The sequence below is a fragment of the Pongo pygmaeus genome, chromosome 2, assembly GCF_028885625.2.
Source record: "Pongo pygmaeus isolate AG05252 chromosome 2, NHGRI_mPonPyg2-v2.0_pri, whole genome shotgun sequence".
Classification (NCBI taxonomy): Eukaryota; Metazoa; Chordata; class Mammalia; order Primates; family Hominidae; genus Pongo; species Pongo pygmaeus.
Genome location: NC_085930.1, coordinates 88,094,602 through 88,119,423, shown reverse-complemented (window position 1 = coordinate 88,119,423; position 24,822 = coordinate 88,094,602). Strand labels below are relative to the sequence as shown.

The 24,822-nt window shown below is 40.1% G+C and overlaps 1 protein-coding gene across 33 annotated transcripts in view; it reads right to left on the bottom strand.

Moving 5' to 3' along the window:
- The window catches only part of MAGI1 (membrane associated guanylate kinase, WW and PDZ domain containing 1), a 679,422-nt gene that overhangs the window by 12,240 nt on the left and 642,360 nt on the right, over positions 1–24,822 (bottom strand). For 12 of the 33 annotated variants that reach the window (XM_063661855.1, XM_054483404.2, XM_054483405.2 and 9 more), the window contains 5 exons: positions 21,604–21,687; positions 17,996–18,087; positions 16,357–16,549; positions 13,733–14,026; positions 10,226–10,429 (listed from right to left, as the gene is read on the bottom strand). In XM_063661855.1, coding sequence (XP_063517925.1) covers positions 10,226–10,429; positions 13,733–14,026; positions 16,357–16,549; positions 17,996–18,087; positions 21,604–21,687 — 867 coding nt within the window. The remainder of the gene's footprint in view (positions 1–10,225; positions 10,430–13,732; positions 14,027–16,356; positions 16,550–17,995; positions 18,088–21,603; positions 21,688–24,822) is intronic. The other 21 variants (XM_063661861.1, XM_063661863.1, XM_063661862.1 and 18 more) reach the window with 7 other exon arrangements.

Below are 24,822 nucleotides of genomic sequence, written 5' to 3'. Positions count from 1 at the left end.
TTAAGACCAAGGCAAGTGGCAACCAACTATGAGCAAGTTGTATTTTTAATATTTAATTGTAGGTTGACTGAAACTTGTCATACATTTTCTAATAAAGAAAATGCTAAATGTGGTGTTAGGTTCCATTATAAGATTCACCTGTGCATGCCCATTTAATTCAGGGCACCATTAAATCTAGAAGTTACCAGGAGACCTATGGCTTATAGTAGGCACTTTCGTGTTTACCGAATACATGTATCTTCCCATCACATTTAACTATTATATGGGAAAATATGTTAACTATTCCAAACTGAGATACCTAGAATATATATCTTTCCACTGGAGTCCTGGAACAAAAGACATCCCACAAATCCCAACCACCTGTGGTCTATCTTCCATTTACATTTCCCAAGGATCTTACTCAGCTTTGGTCTGGCTTCCTGTTATTTTATTTTCATGACACATAGTGGTTAAAAGCATGGGCTTGAGATTCAGACCTGGGATCAAAGCACCTTTTTTTTCTACTCACTAGCTGTGTGCCTTATTTTTCTCATCTGTTAAAGTGGGGTGATGACAATAATTCCCCTCTCATGGATAAAAGTATATGCAATGTTTAAGCTCTGTGCCTGCCATACAATAAGCACTCAATACACATTTATTACAGCTACTACTTTTTATTACTATGAGACCTTGTGTAAGTTATTTAAGCTCTCTGCAAAATGAGAAAGTCGAAATATGATTTCAACAGTTAATATACTGCAGCCATAAAAGCCCATTATTTTTATAGCTAAGGCACAAGAGTAAGAAGAAAATAACTAAATCAAGTGAATTGTTACGTGAATCCCATTCATGTTTTGGGACAATGTTTCCCAAAATCCGTTTTACCAATCATTTCCTATGCACTCCTCTGAGTCTTTACTACACCAATATGCCTGTGACCGTCCAAGCTGGGGAGGTGGTGTTTCTCAGGCTTACTGGGAGACAGTTTAGCACAATGGTGACTAGGTCAGATTCTGGAGTCAGACTGTCTTATCTGACTTTGCATTCTACGCTCTTCAATTTCCTGGATGGGACTTAAGCGAAGTTACTTAAATTCTCAGTGCCTCAGTTTTCTCGTGTGCACACTGAGAGTAAGAGAATTATCTAAGGAAACTGGGGCAAAGATGATCCAAGAAGATTGTTTGGAATAGTGTCTGGCACACAAAAACTGCTCAGAAGTGATTAGCATATTTTTGGTACCATGTATTTATTATTGTCATCACAATGTTAAAAGCATATTGTTGGTATATTTTAATGACTGCTATTATAACAGCAAATTATTTTCAGAGCTTTTGGAGGAAAACTAGCTCCTTCATATGACTCCCATTTGAGGGCAGTTAACCAGCAGAACCAAGGTGATGAATCAGTGATATTTTATAAAGTACGCTCACTGTGTCACTAAACAGGACAAACAAGCTGTATAGCCCATCGCTGTGACTCTCCAGAACTTTCATAAACACATGTATTGGTCTTTTAGCAAACTTCATATTGCTCATTGCAATTAATTTTATGGAGACTCTCAGAAATCACCAGGTTGTTCAGGCCATGGGGAAATCACAATCAGGATACTAAAAAGAATGTCTCCTTTTAATCAAAGTGATTATAATGATTGAATTGTACAGAGGTTCCTCTTTACAGTTCTTGTTGTTGGTGGTAGCCAGAGTCTTCTAAGCAGATCAGATTCCATTCTCAAACTATTTTTATTTTTCTGCTGCTTTCATGATTTGATGAGATAATCACCCAATACACAGAATTCCTTTATTATTTTTATTCCTATCCTTTATTTGCTATTTTTTTCCTCATCTGTATGTCTGTGAAACTCTTTTTTGGGTTGAAGCTTAATTTTAAGCATGGTAAAATTAACATTTAGCATGCAAATGTCGATTTGACCTTGCTGAATTTTCCTCATTTGTTGTTTATCTTAATCTATGAACCACCACCATTTAATGATCATTTAAATGTGCCAAGCACTGTGCTAAGTCCATTACCATATATTTCATTTGACTCTCACCACTCAATAAAATAGGTGCAATTATGGCCCCAGTTTACAAATGAAGACACCGGGGTGTAGAAAATGTAGGTAATATGTCTAAGATCACTCAGGCAGCAGGTAGAGATACTGGGAATTAAACCCAGGACCTGTCTGACAGTGAACTTTTAGTTTTTGGTTTACATAGGAATTATGTGTTGGTATTGAGGAAATCATATCTAATTGGAACATTCCTTTCAAATAAGAATTTTATTTTACTGTATAAATACTACCAACTTCACCAATCAGAGATGAATTAAAATGTAAAACACCCTGCTTTGATAGCTAGATTTTATAAGCCATCCTCAGAGCAGCACCAAAATAATTTTAGGTATACCCTAGATTTCCAGGATGTTTTTACACTATCAGTAAAGTTATACTTGTTTTAATGAACTTTTAATTCTCCATTTGGAATTAAACCAGGATTGTATTTGCTGAAATGCTTTCTAGTGCTTTAAAATATAAAGATGAGCCCATTATAAAAAAGAGCTTTATCCCAAAGCAAAATTGGCCACTTACGGTGGAAAAAATATAAAAGAAGGGCCTGAAACAAGAGTATTAGTCTCCCTGCCCTCCAGCAACAGTATTAGAAAGAGGTGTCAATGTATTTGACTTTTAAAACTGCAAGGCACATGGACAGATTAGGTACTTTATGACAAATTCCAGAAAGTACCCAACATCCTTTATTAAACAGTGTTTATACCTACTTTAGCTCTCCCAGAGGAGTGAAAATGGAGATTACTACACTTTCAATAGCAGTCATGTATCAAGAGAAGCAAATCCTAGCTCTCACAGCCCTGTCCAGGGACTATTCCAAATCTCCGCACTTACTCTTCCGACAGCAGCTTCCATCTTGGGTTTCAACCTATCTATCTGTGACAAGCAATTACAATTCTAACCTTGTTCCCATATTAATATCCTCAGCCTCCCCTTATGGAATCCACATTGAAAGCCAAGCAAATCAACAAATGATACAATTATTCCTGTTATAAATATTTTACTGGATAAACATGTATGTAATAAATATCTAAGGGCGGCACGGGAAAATTTGAATCCCATAAATATTTGAAAACTTTTGGGAGACTTTTTACTATTCTAATGCCTTTGCCAAGGAAACAGCAATATCTATATGTTGCCAAGCTCTACCTCCTACATAAGCAAATACTTTGAATCAGAGTGATCTGAAGTGCAAATTTAGGACCATTATTCAAATAAAGCATTTTTAAGCTTCTAAAGATTTTCATTATATTGAACTGGATTCAATCTGATGGTTCCATGTTACCTCGCTCAGAGAGCTTCTATCCTTGTCTGATTAAAGTCTCTCTCCCACTCCACGAGGCATCTCCATACAATGCAAATGTTGTTTGACTTCATAGATTTCAAGTTCAGATTCAGTAAGTTCAGCTATTCTCTGGGCCCTTCTGTGCTGCCATTGTGTATTTATTCATTCATCCCTTGCCCATATCTCACAGGAGAGAAGGTTCTGCCCTCCCCCATTGTCTACCCTGGTCCCAAAGACAATCAAAGCAGTGAAGGTAAGGACTCCCCCAACCTTGGCCTGACCAAGGCTGTGAAAACACTCCTGCAAGACCTTCTAACATACAATAATGCCAAGGAAAGAGGAATCACGTTTTGGAGGTTTTGTTGGAAAAGTCAGAGAAAAATGTGGGAAGCAGAGTGAGGGAAACTAAAGACTGAGATAAGTGAAACTGGAGAAAGAATAAGGCTACTGATGACAAGAATAAAGTAGATAGCATGAACTAGACATGGAAATGGACTCAGAGTAGACTCAAGCACTGCACAAAGGACAGAGCATCTTTTCAAAGGGCCTCCTGGGGTTTCGAGAACAGTGTCCCAGATGTGATGGATTCTTTTTTTTTTTTTTTTCTGGAGACACAGTCTCACTGTCTCCCAGCCTGGAGTGCAGTGGTATGATCTTGACTCACAGCAACCTCCGCCTCCTGGTTTCAAGCAATTCTTGTGCCTCAGCCTCCCAAGTAGCTGAGACTACAGGCACGCGCCACCATGCCTGGCTAATTTTTTGCATTTTAGTAGAGACAGGGTTTCGCCATGTTGCCTGGGCTGGTCTTGAACTCCTGAGCTCAGGTATTCTGCCCACCTTGGCCGCCCAACGTGCTGGGATTACAGGCGTGAGCTACCATGCCTGGCCCCAGACGTGATGGATTTCTAAGAGCTTAGAAACCACTCTGAGTTAAGACCTTCAGTCTCCTTGTAGATATCATGAAACAAATGGTCTTTGGGCCACTTGATGAAGTAAATATTAGAGTAAAAGATCTGAAAGAGACCTGAGGCATAGGCACCTCCATTTTACCTTGGAATCAACTATGTCCAACACACTTTCACAGAAAGGAAGTGGATCCAGTGTGATTATCTCTTCACTGAACTGTAATGCTCACTCTTTGTCTTCTAGGGGTTTGCAAAATCCTCCTGGATCTCTCACATCTTTTCAGAAATCTAACTCCCCTGCTTCAAGTCTAATTTCCAAAATGCTGTTTCTCAGACCCACTTAAAATATGAGCATCACCATGAACCTGGGAGGCAGAGCTTGCAGTGAGCCGAGATCATGCCACTGCACTCTAGCCTGGGTGACACAGCGAGACTCCATCTCAAAAAAAAAAAAAAATGAGCATCACATATTCACCCTTTGCCAGACTTGATTCCCTTTACCTGGCTTCTGGCACTTACAAAGTAACTAGAGAAGAGGCTTATTATCGTATCAACCAAATTCCTGAAACATCTTGGATGAAATCACATGCTCAGCAGAACATGTATTGCCTTAAAAAATATCAATCCTCAACTATGTTGTACCAGTTTTATGTTTACTTGTTTCTAACCAAGGTAGCACAAGATGTCTATGTGAATTTTATATTTCCTACGTATTTGAATTTTAAAATTGCCTTTATAATGCCAACTGTTATTGGATAATCCACCTTGCATGATAATTTTTGGTGTTCAGGCTTGAAAGTTTTTTTTCCAGGGTATTTTATTTTGTTTGTTCTGAGACATGGTCTCAGTCTGTCATCCAGGCTGGAGTGCAGTGGCACGATCAGGGCTCACTGAAGCTCGACCTCAACCTCTGGGCTCCAGCCATCCTCCCGCCAGCACCTCCTGCCCGCTGCCCCAAATAGTTGGACTACGGGTGCAAGCCACCTCTCCTAGCTAATTGTTTTGAATTTTTAGTAGAGACGACGTCTCGCTATGTTGCCCAGGCTGGTCTGGAACTCCTGAGCTCAAGTGATCCTCCTGCCTCAGTCTCCACAAGTGCTGGGATTACAGGCGTGTGCCACTGCACCCTGCTGTGTATTTTATTAAATGAAGTCAACATCTACTATCTACACTGCAGAATATGTCGCTTCTGAGTATTTATGTCTTTACTGACTTCAAACTCTTTTTCTAAGCTCTTCACTCAGGGAGTACTTTCTTTCCTTCTTTTGGATGTTCTCATTCCCACAATAAGATTGACCAATTATAAACCCAGCAAGTCAATCCCTGGGTACTGTTCTTTCGGGTTAGTCTGTTTGATATCTTTCCATGACATGTTGATAAATGGGTCTAAATCCATACACAAAGTATACCTCAGAGATATCATGGGTTCAGTTCCAGATCATGGCAATAAAAAAGTAGGTATTCCAGTAAAGTGAGTCATGCAAATTCTTTGGTTTCCTAGTGCATATAAAATTTATGTTTACACTATACTATAGTCTATTAAGTGTGCAATAGCATGTTTAAAAAAACTACATACCTTAATTTTAAAATACTTTATTGCTAAATAATGATCACCTGAGCCTTCAGTGAGTTGTAATCTTTTTTTGCTGATGGAGGGTCTTGCCTTGATGTTGATGCCTGCTGACTGATCAGGGTGGTGGTTGCTGAAGGTTGGGTGGCTGTGGCAACCTCTTAAAATAAGACAACAATGAAGTTTGCTCTTCCTTTAATGAAAGATTTCTCTGCAGCATGTGGCTGTTTGATAGCATTTTACCCTAAGTAGAACTTTTGTTAAATTGGAGTCAATCCTCTCAGACTCTGCCACTGCTTTATTAACTAAGTTGGTTTAACAATCAAAACCCTCTGTTGTCATTTCAACAAAGTTCGCAACATCTTTACCAGTAGATTCCATCTCAAGAAACCATTTTCTTTGTTCATCCATAAGAAGCAACTCTTCGTCTGTTCAAGTTTTATCATGAGATTACGGCAATTAAGTCACATCTTCAGGCTCCACTTCCAATTCTACTTCTCTTGCTATTTCCACCACAAAGAAACTTCTGCAGTTTCTTCCTCCACTGAAGTCTCGAACCCCCTCAAAATCATCCATGAAAGTTGGAATCAACCTCTTCTAAAATCTTGTTAATGTCAACATTTTAACCTCCTCCCATGAATCACAAATGTTCTTAGTGGCATCTAGAAGGGTGAATTTTTTCCAGAAGATTTTCCAAATCTTTCCAAATGGATTTTCCAAATCCATTAGAGCCATCACTATCTATGGCAGGTATAGCCTTACAAAATACATTTCTTAAATAGTAAGACTTAAAAGTCAAAATGACTTCTTGATCCACGAGCTGCAGAATGGATGCTGTGTTAGCAGGCATGAGAACAACATTCATTTCCTTGTACATTTCCATTAGAACTCTTGGGTGACCAGGTGTATTGTCCATGAGCAGTAATATTTGAAAGAAATTTTTTCCCCCTAAGCAGTAGGTCTCAACAGTGGGCTTAAAATACTCAATAAACCACAGTACAACAGATGTGCTGTCATCCAGGCTTTGTTGTTCCATTTCTAGAGCGCAGGCAGAGGACATTTAGCATCATTCTGAAAGGTTCTAGGATTTTCAGAATAGCCAAATGAGCACTGGCTTCAGCGTAAGGTCATCAGCTGCATTAGCCCCTAACAATAGAGTTAGCCAGTCCTTTGAAGCTTTGAAACTAGGCATTGATGTCTCCTCTCTAGGTAGGAAAGTCTTAAATGACATCTTCTTTCAATAGAAGACTGTTTTGTCTACACTGAAAATCTGTCATTTTGTGTAGCCACCTTCATCCACGATCTTAATAATTAAATCCTCTGGAAAACTTGCTGCAGCTTTTATATTTGCACTTGCTGCTTCCCCTTATACTTTTATGTTACGGAGATGGTTTATTTCTTTAAATCTCATGAACCAACCTCTGCTAGCTTCAAACTATCTTCTCTAGCTTTCTCCCCTCTCTCAGCCTTTACTGAATTGAGGAGTTAGGAACTTGCTCTGGATTGGACTCTGGCATAAGGGAATGTTGTGGCTGGTTTGATTTTCTATCCAGACCACTCACACTTTCTCCATATCAGCAATAAGGCTGTTTCACTTTCTTAAAATCCATGTGTTCTCTGGAGTGGCGCTTTTAATTTCCTTTAAGAAATTTTCCTCTGCATTCACAACTTGGATAAATGTTTAGCGTGAGGGATCTAGCTTTTGGCCTATCTCAGCTTTTGACATGCCTTCCCTCACTATGCTTAATCATTTTTAGCTTTTGATTTAAAGTGAGAGATGTGTGACTCTTCCTTTCATATGAAGAGTTAGAGGCCCTTGTAAGGTTATTTATTGTCCTAATTTCAATATTGCTTTATCTTGGAAAAGGGAGGCCCGAGGAAAGGAACAGAGATGGGGAATGGCCAGTCAGTGGAGCAGTCAGAACACATATGACATTTATTAATTGCTTGTCATCTTATGTGGGTACGATTTGTGGCACACCCAAACAATTACAACAGTAACATCAAAGATCACTGATCACAGGTCATCACAGCAGATATAATAATAATTAATACTAATAAAGCTTGAAATATTGTGAGAATTACCAATATGTGACACAAAGGCACAAAGTGAGCACCTGCTGTTGGAAAAATGACACTGACAGACTTGCTCGAAGCAGGGTGGCCACAAACCTTCAATTTGTACAAAATGAAGTACCTGCAAAGCTCAATAAAATGAAGTGCAATGAAAGGAGGGATGTCTGGACTGCATTTGGCTCTCTCAATCACTTCTCACTATATTTTCTGGCTTACTTCATCCTTCCCATTAGGAACCTATGTTCTATCATCTTGTGACCACTTTCCTAAATTGTAATAGCTTTCCAGAGTGGTGAATTGGTGGAATGAACTCCAGACCAGTTGGTAACTGACTAACCATGCATTTGAAGGAGGGTGAAGTAGACCGTCATTCAAGAGGCCAGTGTTTTCCTCCACATTTAGTGTGGGATATTTTTGGTGCAGAGAAAGTTCTCTGTTCTTGGAATCAACAATTTTAAATTTTTACTGTTTGGTTTTGCATTTACCTTTTCCATAAGGCACCAGCTATACCTTTCAAATCTTGAACTATAAAGTTCACTTTCTAGCAGTTAGTATATAAAAATACTCATTTGGTAAATAACTTTCAGATGAAACCTCTAATTTTCTTATTTTATAGATACATGGCATAGAGTTTTTAATCACACTATCTTTATAAACCAGATTTTTTCTTGAGAAATACTCACTGACTTTTAGAATATATATTTTATAACATGTATAGCAAGACTGAAAAAAGACATTTAAACATTTTGGGACAAGTGTCACTTTCCTCCCAAGAGCAAAGTCAGCTTAGAATAAAGTGAATATTCAGGAACTAATTCTCTAAAGGATCTATACTTCCTGACCTTAGTGTATCAGCTTAAATTTTTTTTTTTTTTTTTTTTTTTTGAGATGAGTCTCGCCCTGTTGCCCAGGCTGGAGTGCAGTGGCGCGATCTCGGCTCACTGCAACCTCCGCCTCCCAGGCTCAAGCGATTCTTCTGCCTCAGCCTCCCAAGTAGCTGGGACTACAGGCTTGTGCCACCACGCTAGGCTAATTTTTATATTTCTAGTAGAGACGGGGTTTCACCATGTTGGCCAGGCTGGTCTCAAACTCCTGACCTCAGGTGATCCACCCGCTTTGGCCTGCCAAAGTGCTGGGATTACAGGCGTGAGACACCGCATTCAGCCTCAACTTAATTTTTATTAAACATGAATAATACGATGAGTATTGGTATTTTGTGCTGGGTAACTTTTTATTGTGAGGGCTGTTCTGTGTTCTGTAGGATGTTTTGAAGCATGTCTGACCTCACTAGATGCTACTCACACCCACTGCAGACAATGCCAATGTTCCCTGGGGGGCAGAATCACCACTTATATAAAAGAACCAAAGATCTGAATTTAACTAATCACACAAACAAATAAGGATAGGCCTAGTTTAATGCAGATACAATTTATCAAAAATATAGAGATTTCATTCTTTCTTCATTCACATCCAAAAATTAGGGACAAATCCAGTAGACACAAACTCTTAGATTCTCCCATTAAATAAAAAACTTTGATATATTCACTTATTCTAAAAAACCATAGTACCGGCTCTGAATTGCCACCATGCAGGTTTTGTCATGTCACCATATCATACAGTTCATATTATACATATCAGAGGATCTGTACCACCTGTATTAAAACTATTTTATAGTGTTTAAGACAAGGACATAAAAAGCTAAATAAGTTGAGGAAAGGGTGAAGATTTTTCTGAAACTTTTTTTTTTTTTTTTTTTTTTGAGATGGAGTCTCGCTCTGTCGCCCAGGCTGGAGTGCAGTGGTGCGATTTCAGCTCACTGCAAGCTCCGCCTCCCAGGTTCACGCCATCCTCCTGCCTCAGCCTCCCGAGTAGCTGGGACTACAGGCGCCCGCCACCACGCCCGGCTAATTTTTGTATTTTTAGTAGAGACGGGGTTTCACCGTGTTAGCCAGGATGGTCTCAATCTCCTGACCTCATGATCCGCCTGCCTCGGCCTCCCAAAGTGCTGGGATTACAGGCGTGAGCCACCACACCCGGCCTGAAACTTTTATATTTGCAGCAACAGAGGGTCACAGGGCTAGAGGATTAATTACATAAGAGGGTGAGGTATGGGTTAGTAACAATGGCTCACGTTTACCTGATGGGTATATTTAGTTAGGGATGAATAAAGCTGCCACTAAATTAATACTATTCAGTTACATGAACACTAATGAAAGAGAGCGAGAGAGAAAAGGAAAAGACAGAGACAGACAGAGAGCAAGAGAGAGTGAGACAGAGAGACAGAGAGAGAGAGGGAGAGAGGGAGAGAGAGAGAGAGAGAGAGAGAGATAATAGGTATACTTTACCATCCCCAGGAATGATGCGAAGGGTAACTGTGTTTCCCGCTTCCTTGATAAGGTTCACAATGTCTGAATGGGATTTGTTGGTGATGGAACATCCATTTACTGCCAAGATCCGGTCTCCTACTTTCAGCTTGCCACAGCGGTCAGCAGGGCTCCCCTCAATAATCCGACCTATTTTGTGAGGCATAGCCACACATGCATTGCCTGCTTTGATATTGAGTTTTAATTTTTTTAAAGTTACATGGGAATATAGCAAAGGGAAGAGAAAAAGGGTTGAAAAGGGAAAGAGAAGGTTAAGTGTTAATTAATTAAAGCATTAAGCAAATGTTATTAAAGGAGAGCTCTGCACCGATGCTCAAAACATTGGCAATACCAGGGTGTCTGTATAAGGAGCTACTGCCCTGAAACTAGAATTCATTGCTGCCATCCTTTCCAGATTCAAACTTAGGGGAACCCCCAGCTTTCCTCCTTAAACCAATTATAAAATTTGGGATAGTTGGCAACTTCAAAGATTTTTAAGAGCCCCAAAATGACTGGCTGTTGGCTTATTTTGGGACTGCAAATGTGAAACCCAAGGCTGGGATGGATGCTTTTACTCATTCTGTGTTCATGTCACTTCATTTTTGCCAGCTGTTGTTTAAGCTTCTGCCAATGTTTTGTTCTTTCTCCGTTTAGAAAAATAATCACTGGGCATCTGGTGAGGCATAAGAGTCTGCTAGCACCAAAAATTCAATCTGAAAACACCTAATGAACAAACACTAAGACTTTCTGCCTTCTCTCCAGAATGATGAAAGCTTTAGAAAAAGGGTGTAATTATAAGAGATGAGCCAAGAAAGCACCCAACCTTGAAGCTTATTTTTCCTTTTAGGACCTTTGCTCAAGCAGCTAGTCTTATGTGCTTTCAGAGTGTGGCCCGACTGGTTCATTAGCTCTGAAATCATCCTCCTGCCTCACAAAAATCCCCTCAAAGGACTATGAAAATCTAGTACCTATTCGGGCTGAGGACATTGATCCAAAGCTAGGTTCAAATCATTCCTCACCCTTTTTCCTTTAATCATCTCCTTTCTCATCATCAGTTACTGCACATCCACAATTTCAAAGACTGAGAAAAGTGCATTTGGAGAGAAAGGTTTATCATGCACTTTGAGGCACTGCATGTCATTGCTAACTTCTAGAGAGAGGTGGCTGGCTTCGAGGCCTGACATAGGATTTCTAGTTAATCTAGTTAATCATGTATTGAGTTTCAAAGTTCTTATGCATATGCACCTACTTTGAGAATTTATCTTTCTGGGGACTATGAAGGTAGTTATGCAGTTGAGTTACCTTTTGGAAAGGGTGACAAATAACATGAGGGACATTACAACAAACTGAGTAGGCTCTTCTGTCATAATTTGGACCTTAAGGGTAAAGTGTGTGGGAAAATGCGCTTTAATTCCTTTGAATTTCAGCAGATTTGCCTGAGTTTGTATCATAGAATGGAACATCAAGGTAAGACAATTTTTAAAAGTTAACGGTCTATTAGAACACAATAGGTAGGTGTGCTGGAATGCTCCCATACTCAAATTCAAGGTCTTGACTAAGTTTAGTTGATCTCCAAGGACAATTGGTATAACAAAGGTATCGAACAGCAGGTCTGAGGAAAGCTCAGCAAAGCTCAGAAGTGTCATGCAAGGTATTAGGGAAAGTTTAATTTGTTCGTTGTAAGAGCCAAAGGAAAACAATCAAAGACCAAATTGTGAGTGTGAATACAATATTCATTATATAACACATAACCTGCCACTTGACATATTTGCTATTTCTTTCTAGAAGGTGAAACTGACAATTCTGAAATAGTTAGGAACATCACAGGATGCATGGAGACAGTCAAATTGTAGATCTGAAGAAAATAATTTGGGATTTCTTTCTCCCCTCTTCCTTCTCTTTATTTTTATATTAAGCAGGAAAGTCTCTGAAATTAATTTTAAAACAAAACCAAAAAACCTTGCTTTGATATCAGGTCATCCATCCATGACATGCTATGATGACTTTATTAATGTAGCTCAAAAAGCACTGTTAGTAATGGACGTTTGTTACTGCAGCCACACATGCATAGACCTGGCTGAGTCACTGTCCCCTGTTAAACATAAAACTTACAGGGAGACAGCTCTAGCAGGAAGCAACACACCAAGATTAAATGGAGGCCAAGTGAGTTCTACTGGATGAGAATGCTAAAGGGTTGTAGCACCTTGCTGATCCTAGCCAGTTTCCATGTGGATAAGTCATTCAGGGATAGAGCTGAGGTACATGAAAAGCCTGCACAGCCTGCACAGCCCTTCCTCTTCTCCCACTGTATTCCATAGTAAGTAACAAATGTGCTCGGGAGATAACAAATGACTTTTTACCCAATCAGGAAGGTGGATCATTTTTGGAGTGTACATCTATAATCAATCCATTGCAATGGGAAACAGATTCATATATCGCTAGTTTCTGCAATCATGTGGGTTTCTATTGGTCTTTGCTAGTGTACCCAGCAGAGAGTGAACCCTCTGAGAAAGTGACAACTGTGTTTCTCCATATTTTGCTGAAACCCTTAATGGCTGGATGAGACAGGAAAATCAAATGACTCTTAACTCAGATTTTAACCAGACTTTAAATCAAGCAACAGTAAAAATATTATTTAAAATTTAAAAAAAATTCCTATGGGGATACAGTAGAGAAAGAACACAGATGAGGCAGACTAGCATCTCATGTAGTATTTTTACTCCTTACACCTCTATTTTTCCTAGAGCATTTTTACAGCCGTATGCTCCTTGTAAAAACTCTTAAGACATTCTTAAGACCATTCTGAGGCCCTTGCAATTAGTGCTATCCTATTCAAGACCTTTCAAAAGCCTTGCTTTGGTAAAAACTGTAGACCCTGTATGCTGTCCAGGGGTTGCTATTCAAATTTCTTTTCTTTTTTTTTTTTTTCAGACGGAGTCTCGCTGTGTTACCCAGGCTGGAATGCAGTGGCACGATCTCGGCTCAGTGCAACCTCCACCTCCCAGGTTCAAGCGATTCTCTTGCCTCAGTTTCCCAGGTAGCTGGGATTACAGGCATGCACCACCACGCCCAGCTACTTTTTGTATTTTCAGTAGAGACGGGGTTTCACGATGTTGGCCAGGTTGGTCTCAAACTCCTGACATCAAGTGATCCACCCTCCTTGGCCTCCCAAAGTGCTGGGATTACAGGCGTGAGCAACAGCGCCCGGCTGCTATTCAAATTTCACGCAAATCTGATGTATGCTTTAAGTTGTGTATGCGTGATCACATTCTCAGGGTGGAAGTCGAAAGGGTTGAACAAATATTCCCAACCTTCAAAAGGGAAAAAGCTACCAAATCAACTCCATCCCCAATTAAGTCTTTAATTACCCAGAGCAAGAAGCCATAAAGCATTTCTGCACATGAGGTCTGGGTCAGCTTTCACTCTCAAGAGAACAAAAACTCCCAGGCGTGGTGGGAAACCCTGGGCAATTTCACGTTCAGCACTCACCAAAGGTCGTGCCTGCTTCGGGCCTGCTCACCGAGGACACGATGACGAAGCCGAAGCCCTCGTTTTCCCCGCGCCTGATCTCCACGTCGTAGGGCTGCACCACGGTGCTGACCACACCGCTGCCCCCGCCGCCGCCACTGCCGATGCCGCTGGTGCTGCCGCTGCCCGAGCTCACCGTGTTCAGCGAGTTCTGGCTGCCCTGCGGGGTGCGCTTCTCTTCCGTCAGCGAGGCTGGCTGGTTGCTACTGTGATGAGAGGAGGCTGGCGAGGGCACCTCGTTCTCGGTTTTGGGCACTGTAACAGAGAGATGCACGCGTAGATCACCGTGTCCTGCAGTCCCCCAATCCTGCTGCCCCTCCCTCCTTCCTGCAACTCCTGCAAGAAATCAAAACATGAACCGAGGGGAGGAGAGGGCACCTGGTTTCACCAAACCTGGATATACGGATTGAAAGCAGCTTCTCTTGACAAATATTAACAATTCAGTATCTACCAACATTGATCCCACCTAACACCAAATAGGACTCCCAAATAGCGTTTGTTGTTTATAGCATGCTATATGTCGACATCCACACTCAGAATCAAGTTTGCAGCAAGATCAGCCTGCTGTGAAATACTTCCCCACTGTACAAAGGGAAGGGCCTAAGCGTAGGTGAGGGCTACACCCGCAAAGACCGCCGTCTTGGCTTCATACATACAACCTTGGATGCACGTTCATATTGTCATTACTTTCCAGTCACATTTCCACTCAGCTTTTTCCATCAGGCAACAAACAGTAAGGTGACGGTAACATTGAGGCTACCTGCCCTATGTGGGGTTCATGACAACTCCTGTGAGACATACACATGCTTCTCTTCTTAGCTTCCAGGTGTCAACATCGACTCTAATCACAGAACTGGATACACTGGCCTCCTTCTGAATTTAGTCACCATTCTAGTGTTACTGTCAGACGGCAAGGTAAAGCACTCCTAAACAGTCAACACAGTAGGTGGAAGCAACTATGCCAAAAACAAAATGTGTGTGTGTCCAAGTTTTGGATCAGACTATATTTATTTCTAAAAGCTTCTCTTTTCATAGATTGTTCTAATTTTTGAAAAATAAGCATAACAAATTTTTAAACCATTTCTAAGTGTATAGTTGAGTGGTATTAAGTGCATTCACATTTTTGTGCAACCATCATCATCATCCATCTCCAGAATTTTGTCATTTTCCCAAATTGAAACTCTGTACTCATTAAAAACTAATTCCTCTTCCCATTTCCTCCACCCCCCACCAACCATTGTTCTGCTTTCTATCTCTATAAATTTGACTACCCTAGGTATCTCATATAAAGGGAATCAATATTTCTCCTTTTGTGACTAGTTTGCTTTGCATAATGTCTCTTCATAGATTTGATACGCCTTTTACACAGAGCTAAAAATCCAAAATATTTAAGATTTAAAAAAATAAACCTGAAACAAACAAACAAAAAAATCACATTGCCTTACTATTTCCATTTGGGCCAGGGAAGCCAGATAGTTAGTTTTCATCTCATCTCAAAAACTGGTTCTAGCTGACTGCTTTTAGCTGCATGGAATAGTATGTTAAGAAGGATCGTGAGGCCATAAACACATTGGAATTTAACACCTTAATTCTATAATTAATCATATACCATTTAAAATGGGTTATACTCTTTTTTTCTTAAACAAGTTACCCATTAATTTTATCTGACAGGTATCTGTTTCACTAATATTAATGCCATGAGAATTCATAATATTTCAGGTCATATTTCTCCAGTAATTCCACTGATATAAGACAATCACCTCTGCTGCATTCTGGGTTCCGCCTTAAAGGTTTCAAGGTGGGAGCTGCATCCAAAGGTGAACAACCAAGGTGTGTTCAACGTGAGCTTTCAAGGGAAAGGACAGACACTCACACAATTCACTACCTCAAAATGGCAGATTCTGATACGGCAGTAAACCATGAGTCACTAGAATGGCAAGGAGGGAATGCTAAAATCTGAAGGCAGTTGGAGGAAGGAGGAATTTCCGAGGGAAGAAGGTTATATTTGAGCTGAGCCTGAAAGGATATGTAGTATTTTGAGAATTATAGTTCAAAGCTTAAGGGCAGGAAGAAGGAATCAAAGCTGACCTAGAACTGGCCAGCTCTACAACTTTCTTGTAGAAAGAAAAAAAAAAAAAAAAATCTTGGCTTAATACTTAGGACAGTAAGAAATCAGTAACTTTTTTATGAGTTCATTTTGTAGCACAAACTCGATTTTTGTTCCCTTGATATGAAGCTACAACTCTTCTGACTTTCATAATGACCTCATTTGTTGAGGATTGGCATCAAATGAAGAGGATGGCTAAGTTCTGATTTGCAAGGAGATAGAAGGGAAGTAATATATATTCAACTAGCCTTCCTCTGGAAGCCTTTGTTGAACATATGCAAACGGCACATTAAAGTACTTTAGAATGACAGTAATTTTTGCAGGGTTTGAGAGAAGCAAGCCATCTGGAAATTCTGAGCTTGATCACATTTGCAAACATTTGCTAAAATAGATGCTCAAGGAGGCAGACACAGGAAGGAGGCCTTTTCTGTGAATAAAGTGACAACGCACTGTCTGAAGGAATGAATGAAATACATACCCGCAAAAACCACTTTACGCCGCACCGTGAGATTGACGTGGCCTTGCTTGGCAGCTTGTTGCATAAGCTGGACCACGAGCTGGTGTGATTTTCCAATTACTGGCGTCCCATCCACACAAATTAATTCATCTCCAGACCTCAGGCGGCCGTCAGTATCAGCAGCACCCAGTGGTACGATGTGACCAATATAAATCTGTTGAGTAATTGAACGATGGATGAAACATTGCTCTCCTATGTTTACTGTTACATCAATGGCCTTCACATCTCTGGGAACAATTCATTCATTCATGTCTGCAGGCATGCCACAAACATTTATTGAGCACCCACTATGTACAAGACATTGTGCTAAGTACTGCAACAATTCTTAAATGGTGGAAAGAATATTTCTTGCTTAGTTTCCAGATGTTTATCTGTGGCCTATTGATGACTCACTCTCTTTTTCCCCTTTGCAGATATAAATTACTTTTCTCCGTTCATTGTATACCCTATTCTTCTTTGCTAGCTACCTAAAAACTCTGCTAATTAAAATATTAATATTACTTTTATTTGAGGGTCTAGCATCATGCCTAGGAATAGGGAATCTGTAATAAATACTCTTAAATGAATGAATGAAGCAAAAGTTGGTTGGACATCTCCATTTTTGAAGTCATTTAGCACCCGAAAGCAGAGCACTCTTGATAGTTAGTGTCTTGCTGTTATATTTGCCATTCACTAAACCTTAGCTAAAATATTTGTGCCTGCCTTGCCTTTCCAGCAGACAATAATGCTATAGTTACCTTTACGTGGCATTTATAGTTTACAAAGAACTTTGACAAAATATTTGCTAAGAACATGAACTCGAGTCAGACCTTATTTGTCAGTCCCTCCATTTGGTAGCTCGGTGATCTTGGGCAAGTTAGTTAGCCTTTCTTTTTCTTGATGTGAAAACGGGATAAACTGGTGGGTTTGATGGATAAATGAGAGAATGTATGTTAAGAGCCTTTAGCACAGAACCTGGCACATAGTAAGCGCTCGGTGAATAATGGCTGTTATTATCACAAGGAAATTAACGATACCTATTTTAGTTTTCTTTTCTTCCTTCAAAGGAACCCTGTTATGTTATTCTAAATTTATTCCAAAATGGAGGACACTGAGGCCCAGGGAAGTTCAGTGTTTCTTGACCCTTACTCAGGGTTCTTTCTCAAGTTTTGTAAAGGCAGGGGTCTGACATTCTCCAATCACTGTCTCATAAGGCTTTGCGAAGTACTCTGCACACCAGCAACTCAACATACAAAGCCTACTACCTGCTGGCAGAGTGAAGGGACCTGGCCAGAAGGACCAGGCCACTGTGATATTAGGTGATGCCTCTTCCTGTTTTGCTTTCTGTTTCCATCTCCCTTGGGGGAAAGGGGTGGTCTACAGAGGCTGCAGCTGCCACTTTTCACAAACACTCATACAAACTTTTTAGAAAGAATCCAGTCTCTTCTTCCTCAAGACAAAGAGAGCTCCACAAAACCCAATGAAAAACCCACACTACTCAAGATTAAAGAGTCAGTGTTGCATCTAGCTGGACTTAAATCTTGGTGATTTGTCACTGTCGCCAATTTGCTTTGAAGCCTTAGAAAAATATGCTGGGAAGAGAGACAAGCAAAAGACTCACAGGTTCCCCTGGTTCATTTCCACCCAGAATCCTAAATCCAAATCCAGTCTCTTTTCTCCAGAGGAAGATGTCCTGTTCCTGGTAATCTGGAACTGCAGAAAGGGGAGAAAAAAGAGAAGGATTATTTTACTGATAAAAGCAATGATACCCCCAAGATGAACACAGTTGCAGGACAAGAATGGTGGTGCTTGATCAGATGGAAGATTTTCAATATAGGCAAAGAAACAAAATACTCTGAACAGGTGAAATAATGGAAGACATGGGGATAAAGTAAACAGTGGGAATGGTCACTGAGCCCTAAAGTTCTTCACAGGACTCATCACTGTTTGATAATTCTGAATCAAGCTGAAGCAATGATCCTTCACTACAAATAGTCAGCATTAACTGCTTTCCTCAGTATTCTTGCAAGGAGAATTAAGTAAATTAAAATTATTATGTGCCACACCACAAAGCAGGTGTCCATGTCCAAGAACAGAACTCAGGCTAAGTCAGATTCACCTCTGAAGCCAGATCTAAGGATTCTGAAGTCATATTAAGTCACCAGATGTTTCCTCTACTAGAGGATGAAAGAGAACAGCTTGGTTTAAACAGACTTTCTGATTTATCTTTAAGTCACTTTCTTCTTCCTTAAAACAATTAAGACTAGCAAAGCTAATAGGCTTTGTTAGATCATTTTTGCCAAAAATTACTCTAAAACATCCTAGTATTTCCGCATACAGTCAGTCCTCCATATCTGTGGGTTCTGCATCCTTAGATTCAACCAATCACAGATAGAAAATTTGTTAGACCTACAATGGTTTTAGCTGTGATGAATACGTACAGATTTTTTTCTTGTCATTATTCCCTAAGTAATACAGTATCACAACTATTTACATGGCATTTGCATTGTATTAGATGTCATAAGTAATGCAGAGATGACTTAAAGTATATAGGAGGTGGGGTGCAGTGGCTCACAGTGGCAATCCCAGCACTTTGGGAGGCCAAGGCAGGCGAATCGCTTGAGCCCAGGCACTCGAGTCTGGGCAACATAGTGAGACCTTGTCTCTACAAAAAATAAAAAATGTGCCAGGTATGGTGGTGTGTGCCTGCAGTCCTAGCTACTCGGGAAGCTGAGGTGGGAGAATCGCTTGAGCCAGGGAGGTTGAGGCTGCAGTGAGCCATGATTGCCCCAGTGCACTCCAGCCTGGGTAACACAGTGAGACCCAGTCTCAAATAAATAAACAACAAACAAACAAATAAATAATACAGTAAGGGGGGTGTGTGTGTGTGTGTGTTACACACAAATATTAGGCTAATTTTCTAGGGATTTAAGCATCCATGGATTTTTATATCCTTGGTGGGGGATGCGGGTGTCCTGAAACCAATCCCCAGCAGACACTGAGGGGTGACTGTACAAATTTTATTAGGATTTCAATACTATTACCAGAATCAGGCAGGCCTCCAAATCCTTAAGATCAATGGTGATGACAAAAAGTCTACGTTAATGAATCATATATCTCATTGCCAAAATGACTGCTTTACTCTAGAATTTGCCTATGATATTTCAGCATTAAAAGTATTAATTCATTTTCCAATAACCTGATATTTTACTTTCAATACTCAGTAATGGTCCAGTGCTTTAAAATGAATATCTTGTTTTTTAAAACAAATGCAATTTCCATAAGAAAATATTTACTATATATGAAATTGTTCTATACACCACTGTTACTTCACTAAAGTAAAAGAGTTATTTCTATTTAATTCTTATGTAATATTTTAATGTATACATAGGGTGTTTTATGACCTATAAAATGATATATCTTTTTTTTAAAGAGAAAAAAATATAATTCAGTTGCAGTGAATCCTAAAGGAAATTTTCAAATGCTATAGTGCATACCTCCTTATTTAATTAACTGGATTTGGGGCTGAAGGAAAGCGCAGGCCTGAGAATTTAATTCTTTTCTTCTCCAGTTTTGCACAATGGAATAGGGAAGAAGAAGGTGGATGTTTAGATTTTAGGTTGCCGAAGAGATGTCCCTTTTTAGTGATTCACCCACAAACTTAAAATGTACAGTGAATGAATCCACCAACAGAGAAGAAACCAAGTGACCAGTAAGTACAAGTCAGAGGAGTTTGAATCTGATCTTTTTACTTGAGCTATCTCAGTGCCAGGGCTGTAAATGGGTGCTTTCTATCCACTGCTTTTATTATAATTGCTGAGGCTAAGCTGCAAAACACCCAGAACATGGAGCTAAGCTACTGCACAGGACTCCCATAAACACAATTTGAGAGTAATATTTTCTTGAGCACGCTAAGGTAACAATATTTTCTTTCTGTTCGAGTAGCTGGCTAAAGGATATTTGCTGTAATAGCCTCAACGAAACAACAAATTAAATCAAGTTGTGTCTCCATCTTTGATTCACTCAAGCAAGAGGATTATTACTCAAATAGACCACTGGTGCTTTCCAGCCAGCACCGGGTTCCTGGCAGAGTCTGTTTTAGGTCTGCTGAGTGTGTGGCCTTTCTGGGAACAACGAAAGGGCCTCTACAGAGACTTCCAGCCCAGGCTCATTTTTCTGAGCATCATTTAACACCAGAACATTTGCCCACCCTACAGTGACACCAAATGTAACAAGTTTCTGCCTACTGTTGCTCATTTAGGTGTGAGCTAGCATGGTATGGGAGGTTGTGGCCAACAGATTTAGTCTTATCACACCGTTTAGTCCACACGAAAAAAAAAAAAAAAAAAAAAGCTTCGTTTCCTTCTGAGAATCAGTGGGAAAATGGTAAACTTATTTAAAGGTTTTCTGTTGAAAAGGAAGATGCCCACTGACACTAGGGATGTTAAAGACACAACAGTGAGCCAGAAAACACAGACATAAACGTCGACACACAGACATGTTACAAAGAAAGTCTTGCTACTTTAATTTTGGCATTTTAAGAATTCTACTCTTCTACCAACTAAATGCCATTTACCCCAATATATAACTTTGGCAATAAATCAGTACTGAAACACATGGGATTATAAAATTTCTCTCTTCTGTGTCCTCTGACGCCACCTCTCCTTAGAGGCATTGAAGTTTCTAAACTACTTCCCCCAAAATGGTTTTCTTCCTTACTTCAGGCAGATTTTATTAGAATTAAGTTTTTAGGCGGCAGTAAGGTAGAACCATTTTTCCAATATTAATATCACTTTTTTTGAGTGAGGCTAAATCAAATAGAGCTAAGAAAACCTTGTCCAATTTTCATTTGTAAGCCCTTGCATATGAACAGTTTCTGCAGTTAGTCTCCTTTGGGCAATGCCAGTGACAATTCAATAAAGCAGTCAAAAGACTTCCTTTGATAATTGGAGAGAATGGACCCACCAGGTTTGCAGAGAAACCGCCTGGTGTCTCCATTACTACAGACAAACTAACACATTTCCAGACTTGACAAGGGCATGCAAAACCCTTTTTATTCCATCTTGTCTTTGGTTTGCGTTTGGTCAACAAGAGCTCCAAAGCACTTCCCTTCATGCCCCTTTTTTCTTCCCTCTCTTTTCTGAACTTCTCCCCAGGCCCCCAGACCAATGAGAACATCAAACAAGATGAATGAAAATGGAGAGACAAAAGTTTTCAGCAGATCCTTACTCGGACATTCTCCAAAATTCGTGGAATTGATTTCTCTCTCTCTCTCACCCTTGCTCAATCCCGACGCAGGTGAAGGTGACATAGCTGGAATATTAATTTTACAATTTTGCAAAGCTTAATGTACATTCTTTCTCTTAGTTCACTTTAATTTAGTTTTGATTGATAAGGAACAGTCAGTTCAGCTTTCACAATAAAGGTCATGGCTGTTATTTTAAAAGCCTACAGTTTGATTCCATTTTTTCTTTCTTTTTTTTTTCACAGTGCTTTACTTGTCAAAAAGCTAGAATTTACAATTGCACCACTGAGAGTTTCCCATACCTCCTCTTACCATCTTAAACTCTCCTTATTTAATGACACTCTAAAGTACACATTCTTGAATGGCCTTACTTCAATCATGGTTTGTCTAAACCCTTATTGCTTTTTGAAAAATTTAAGTATATTTGTGCTACCACTGTACTACAGCATTTACTCAAAAGTGTATCAAGTCCAGGATGAAATTCATTCTTGTACTAATATCTGTTGAGGTGAATTCTAAGCATTTCAAGCCAGAATAGTCTTATATTTAGAGATGCAAATCAATGGATCTATCCAAGAACTGAACAAACACACAAACACAAACTCATAATTGCTCTTAAAATCTGGAGGTACATCCAAGCTTCTTAAGCTCACTATGATAAAGAAGCTCAATCGCCACTTCCAAACTTGTAAGCATGTCTCTTCAAGGCAGGACAGATTTACAATGTTGGTTAATAGGACAGTTTTGAGCTTTTTCTTTTCAAACTATATAGTGAACAGGCAAAGTTTCAACTACAAGCCTCATAATTTCTTTTGTAGCAAATGCTACTGGATATGATCTGATTTTCCTAAACATTTACTAATAAGACTGTATCACTGTCGTTTTTAAGATGTGCACAATTCTAGAGAAACTATAAACAGGCAACATGGCTTTTAAAGGACTTCAGTGCTCGTCTTTGTTTTTAATTAAACATTGAAACCCTTCAAAAGGATTCATGAACACATTTGTAATTTAGACTGATTCATTCTAATACTGCTGCCTTGAGAGATGGCCATATCAAAAATATGGTACATTGCAACACATTTAGACCATGTGAAGGAATGCGTTCACAGACTGTGTTAATCTCCACATTGCCCCTAATAATAAAAGAAAAGAAAAAGAAAAATATATTTCCAACAAAAAGAGGGTAATATGGCACAGTTAAGCTGCTGTTGCTGACTTCAATTTTCCTGTTTTTCCTGGAGTACTCTGCTCATTTTACTGTCTTGCGGGGAAGGGGCAGGGAATCACATCTAACAAGGCTATACACTTTTTCTCTTTGAAAGACAAGATACAAAACAACCTAAGAGAATGGCAGAAACTGATCTGAGATAAAGAAAAATACTGATTCAAAGACAAGATTGATGTAGGTTCATTCCTAGGTGCTGTGAAAATAAGAAAATCTGTGACAGATACTGAATAATTACCATGGGGGCCAGGGGGAGGTCTCATCATTATCCTCATTTAGTAGTGAGGAAGAAATCCATGTGAATGTTAACATCAATTAGGTTGCTACTATCTATCCATCAACTACAGAGCTTCCAATTACCAAAAAGGAATAGGTTCTCATTTGTGCTGCTCTATCCGATTCCTCAGATGTTAAAGAAAGTGAAGGAACAAAACTGGCACCATTCTGAATTTTTTTTTTTTTTTTCTTTGAGACAGAGTCTCGCTCTGTCACCCAGGCTGGAGTGCAGTGGTGTGATCTCGGCTCACTGCAAGCTCTGCCTCCCAGGTTCCAGCGATTCCTCCTGCCTCAGCCTCCTGAGTAGCTGGGACTACAGGCGCACGCCACCACGCCCGGCTAATTTTTGTATTTTTTAGGAGAGACGGGGTTTCACCATATTGGCCAGGCTGGTCTCCAACTCCTGACTTTGTGATCCGCCCGCCTCGGCCTCCCAAAGTGCTGGGATTACATGACTGAGCCATGGCGCCTGGCCCCGAATATTTCAGTCCGGCTGCCACCTGAGCAATTTCAGTACTTACAGTAGCTGGCTATGGCCACATTACATATTTTTCTTATTTTTTTTTTCCTAGTGAAAACTTTTTAGAAACATTTGATTAAGTCAAATTCTTAAGAAAATTTGCCGCCACCAGGGTAAAAATGGCATTTGAGCAATAGCCTTCCATTAAACGGATGTTTTACAATTGTCCTGTCAACCCAGGATGCCCCTGCCAGCCCTTCAGAATGCAATTCATTTTATCACAAAAAGATTCATACAGGAAAACTCAATCATAAATGTGTACTGTATTGAGGAAAGCAGGAGTTCAGTCAATAAAGCAATATCTCAACATTAACTGAAGTTGGGCTATTGATTGGAAGAGCCACAAGCTTAGAGAGAAATGTGGGGGGAATGTGAAAACGCTCCTCTTTGGAAATATCTCTTAAATGGTTTTCTTCAGTGAAATCACTACAATGAGCAAGGAGACACAATGAGGACAGAACCTGGTTCCTGGTTAGCATCCACTGCATATGAGGTCATTCCAAATGGAACTTCATTTCCTTTAGTCAGGCCTCGGGGGTACTTTAGGGGTGTCTTTCTAGTCCAGCGACTAAACAAGTCCCTGCTCAAATTAGTGGGCTTTTTGTCAGCAGAGTGAACTTGTAGCCAAAACAGCCTATTTAATTCCATGCATTGTGGTAGCAAGAAGGCAGTAATATTTCTCCCTTGAGGAGGAAAAGGATGAAGCCCTGAGTGACTCCTAACATTTGATAACCAGCAAGACTCCAAGCTCACCTCTGCCTCCCAACTGCTGAGTATCATTCAGTGGACTGAACAACTTTCCTCCTCAGACAAGGATGCTGGCCTCACTGCCCCATTTTGCTTGGGTCACAAAGGAGTTGACTTTCAGTATGCACCTCAGCCAGCAAAGGAAGCACAGCATGGCCAAGTCTGTGTGATGGACAGGAGGCCGGAGACCCACACCTCACACAACCTCTGTGTCACGACTCTCGATGGGGACCCCGCTGAGCAGTGACCACATTTGCAGCTAGGAATGAAACCTGTGCTGAGGGGAAGATGAGCAAAATGATTCCCTTCACTCTTCCAGCTTCTCTCAGACCCTTCAACAAACCGAATCTCCACCATCACAACACCTCTCTCCTACCCCATACCAAAAAGAGAAAATGAGGTATCTGTCCTTCATAGCTGCCTCACCCTGAC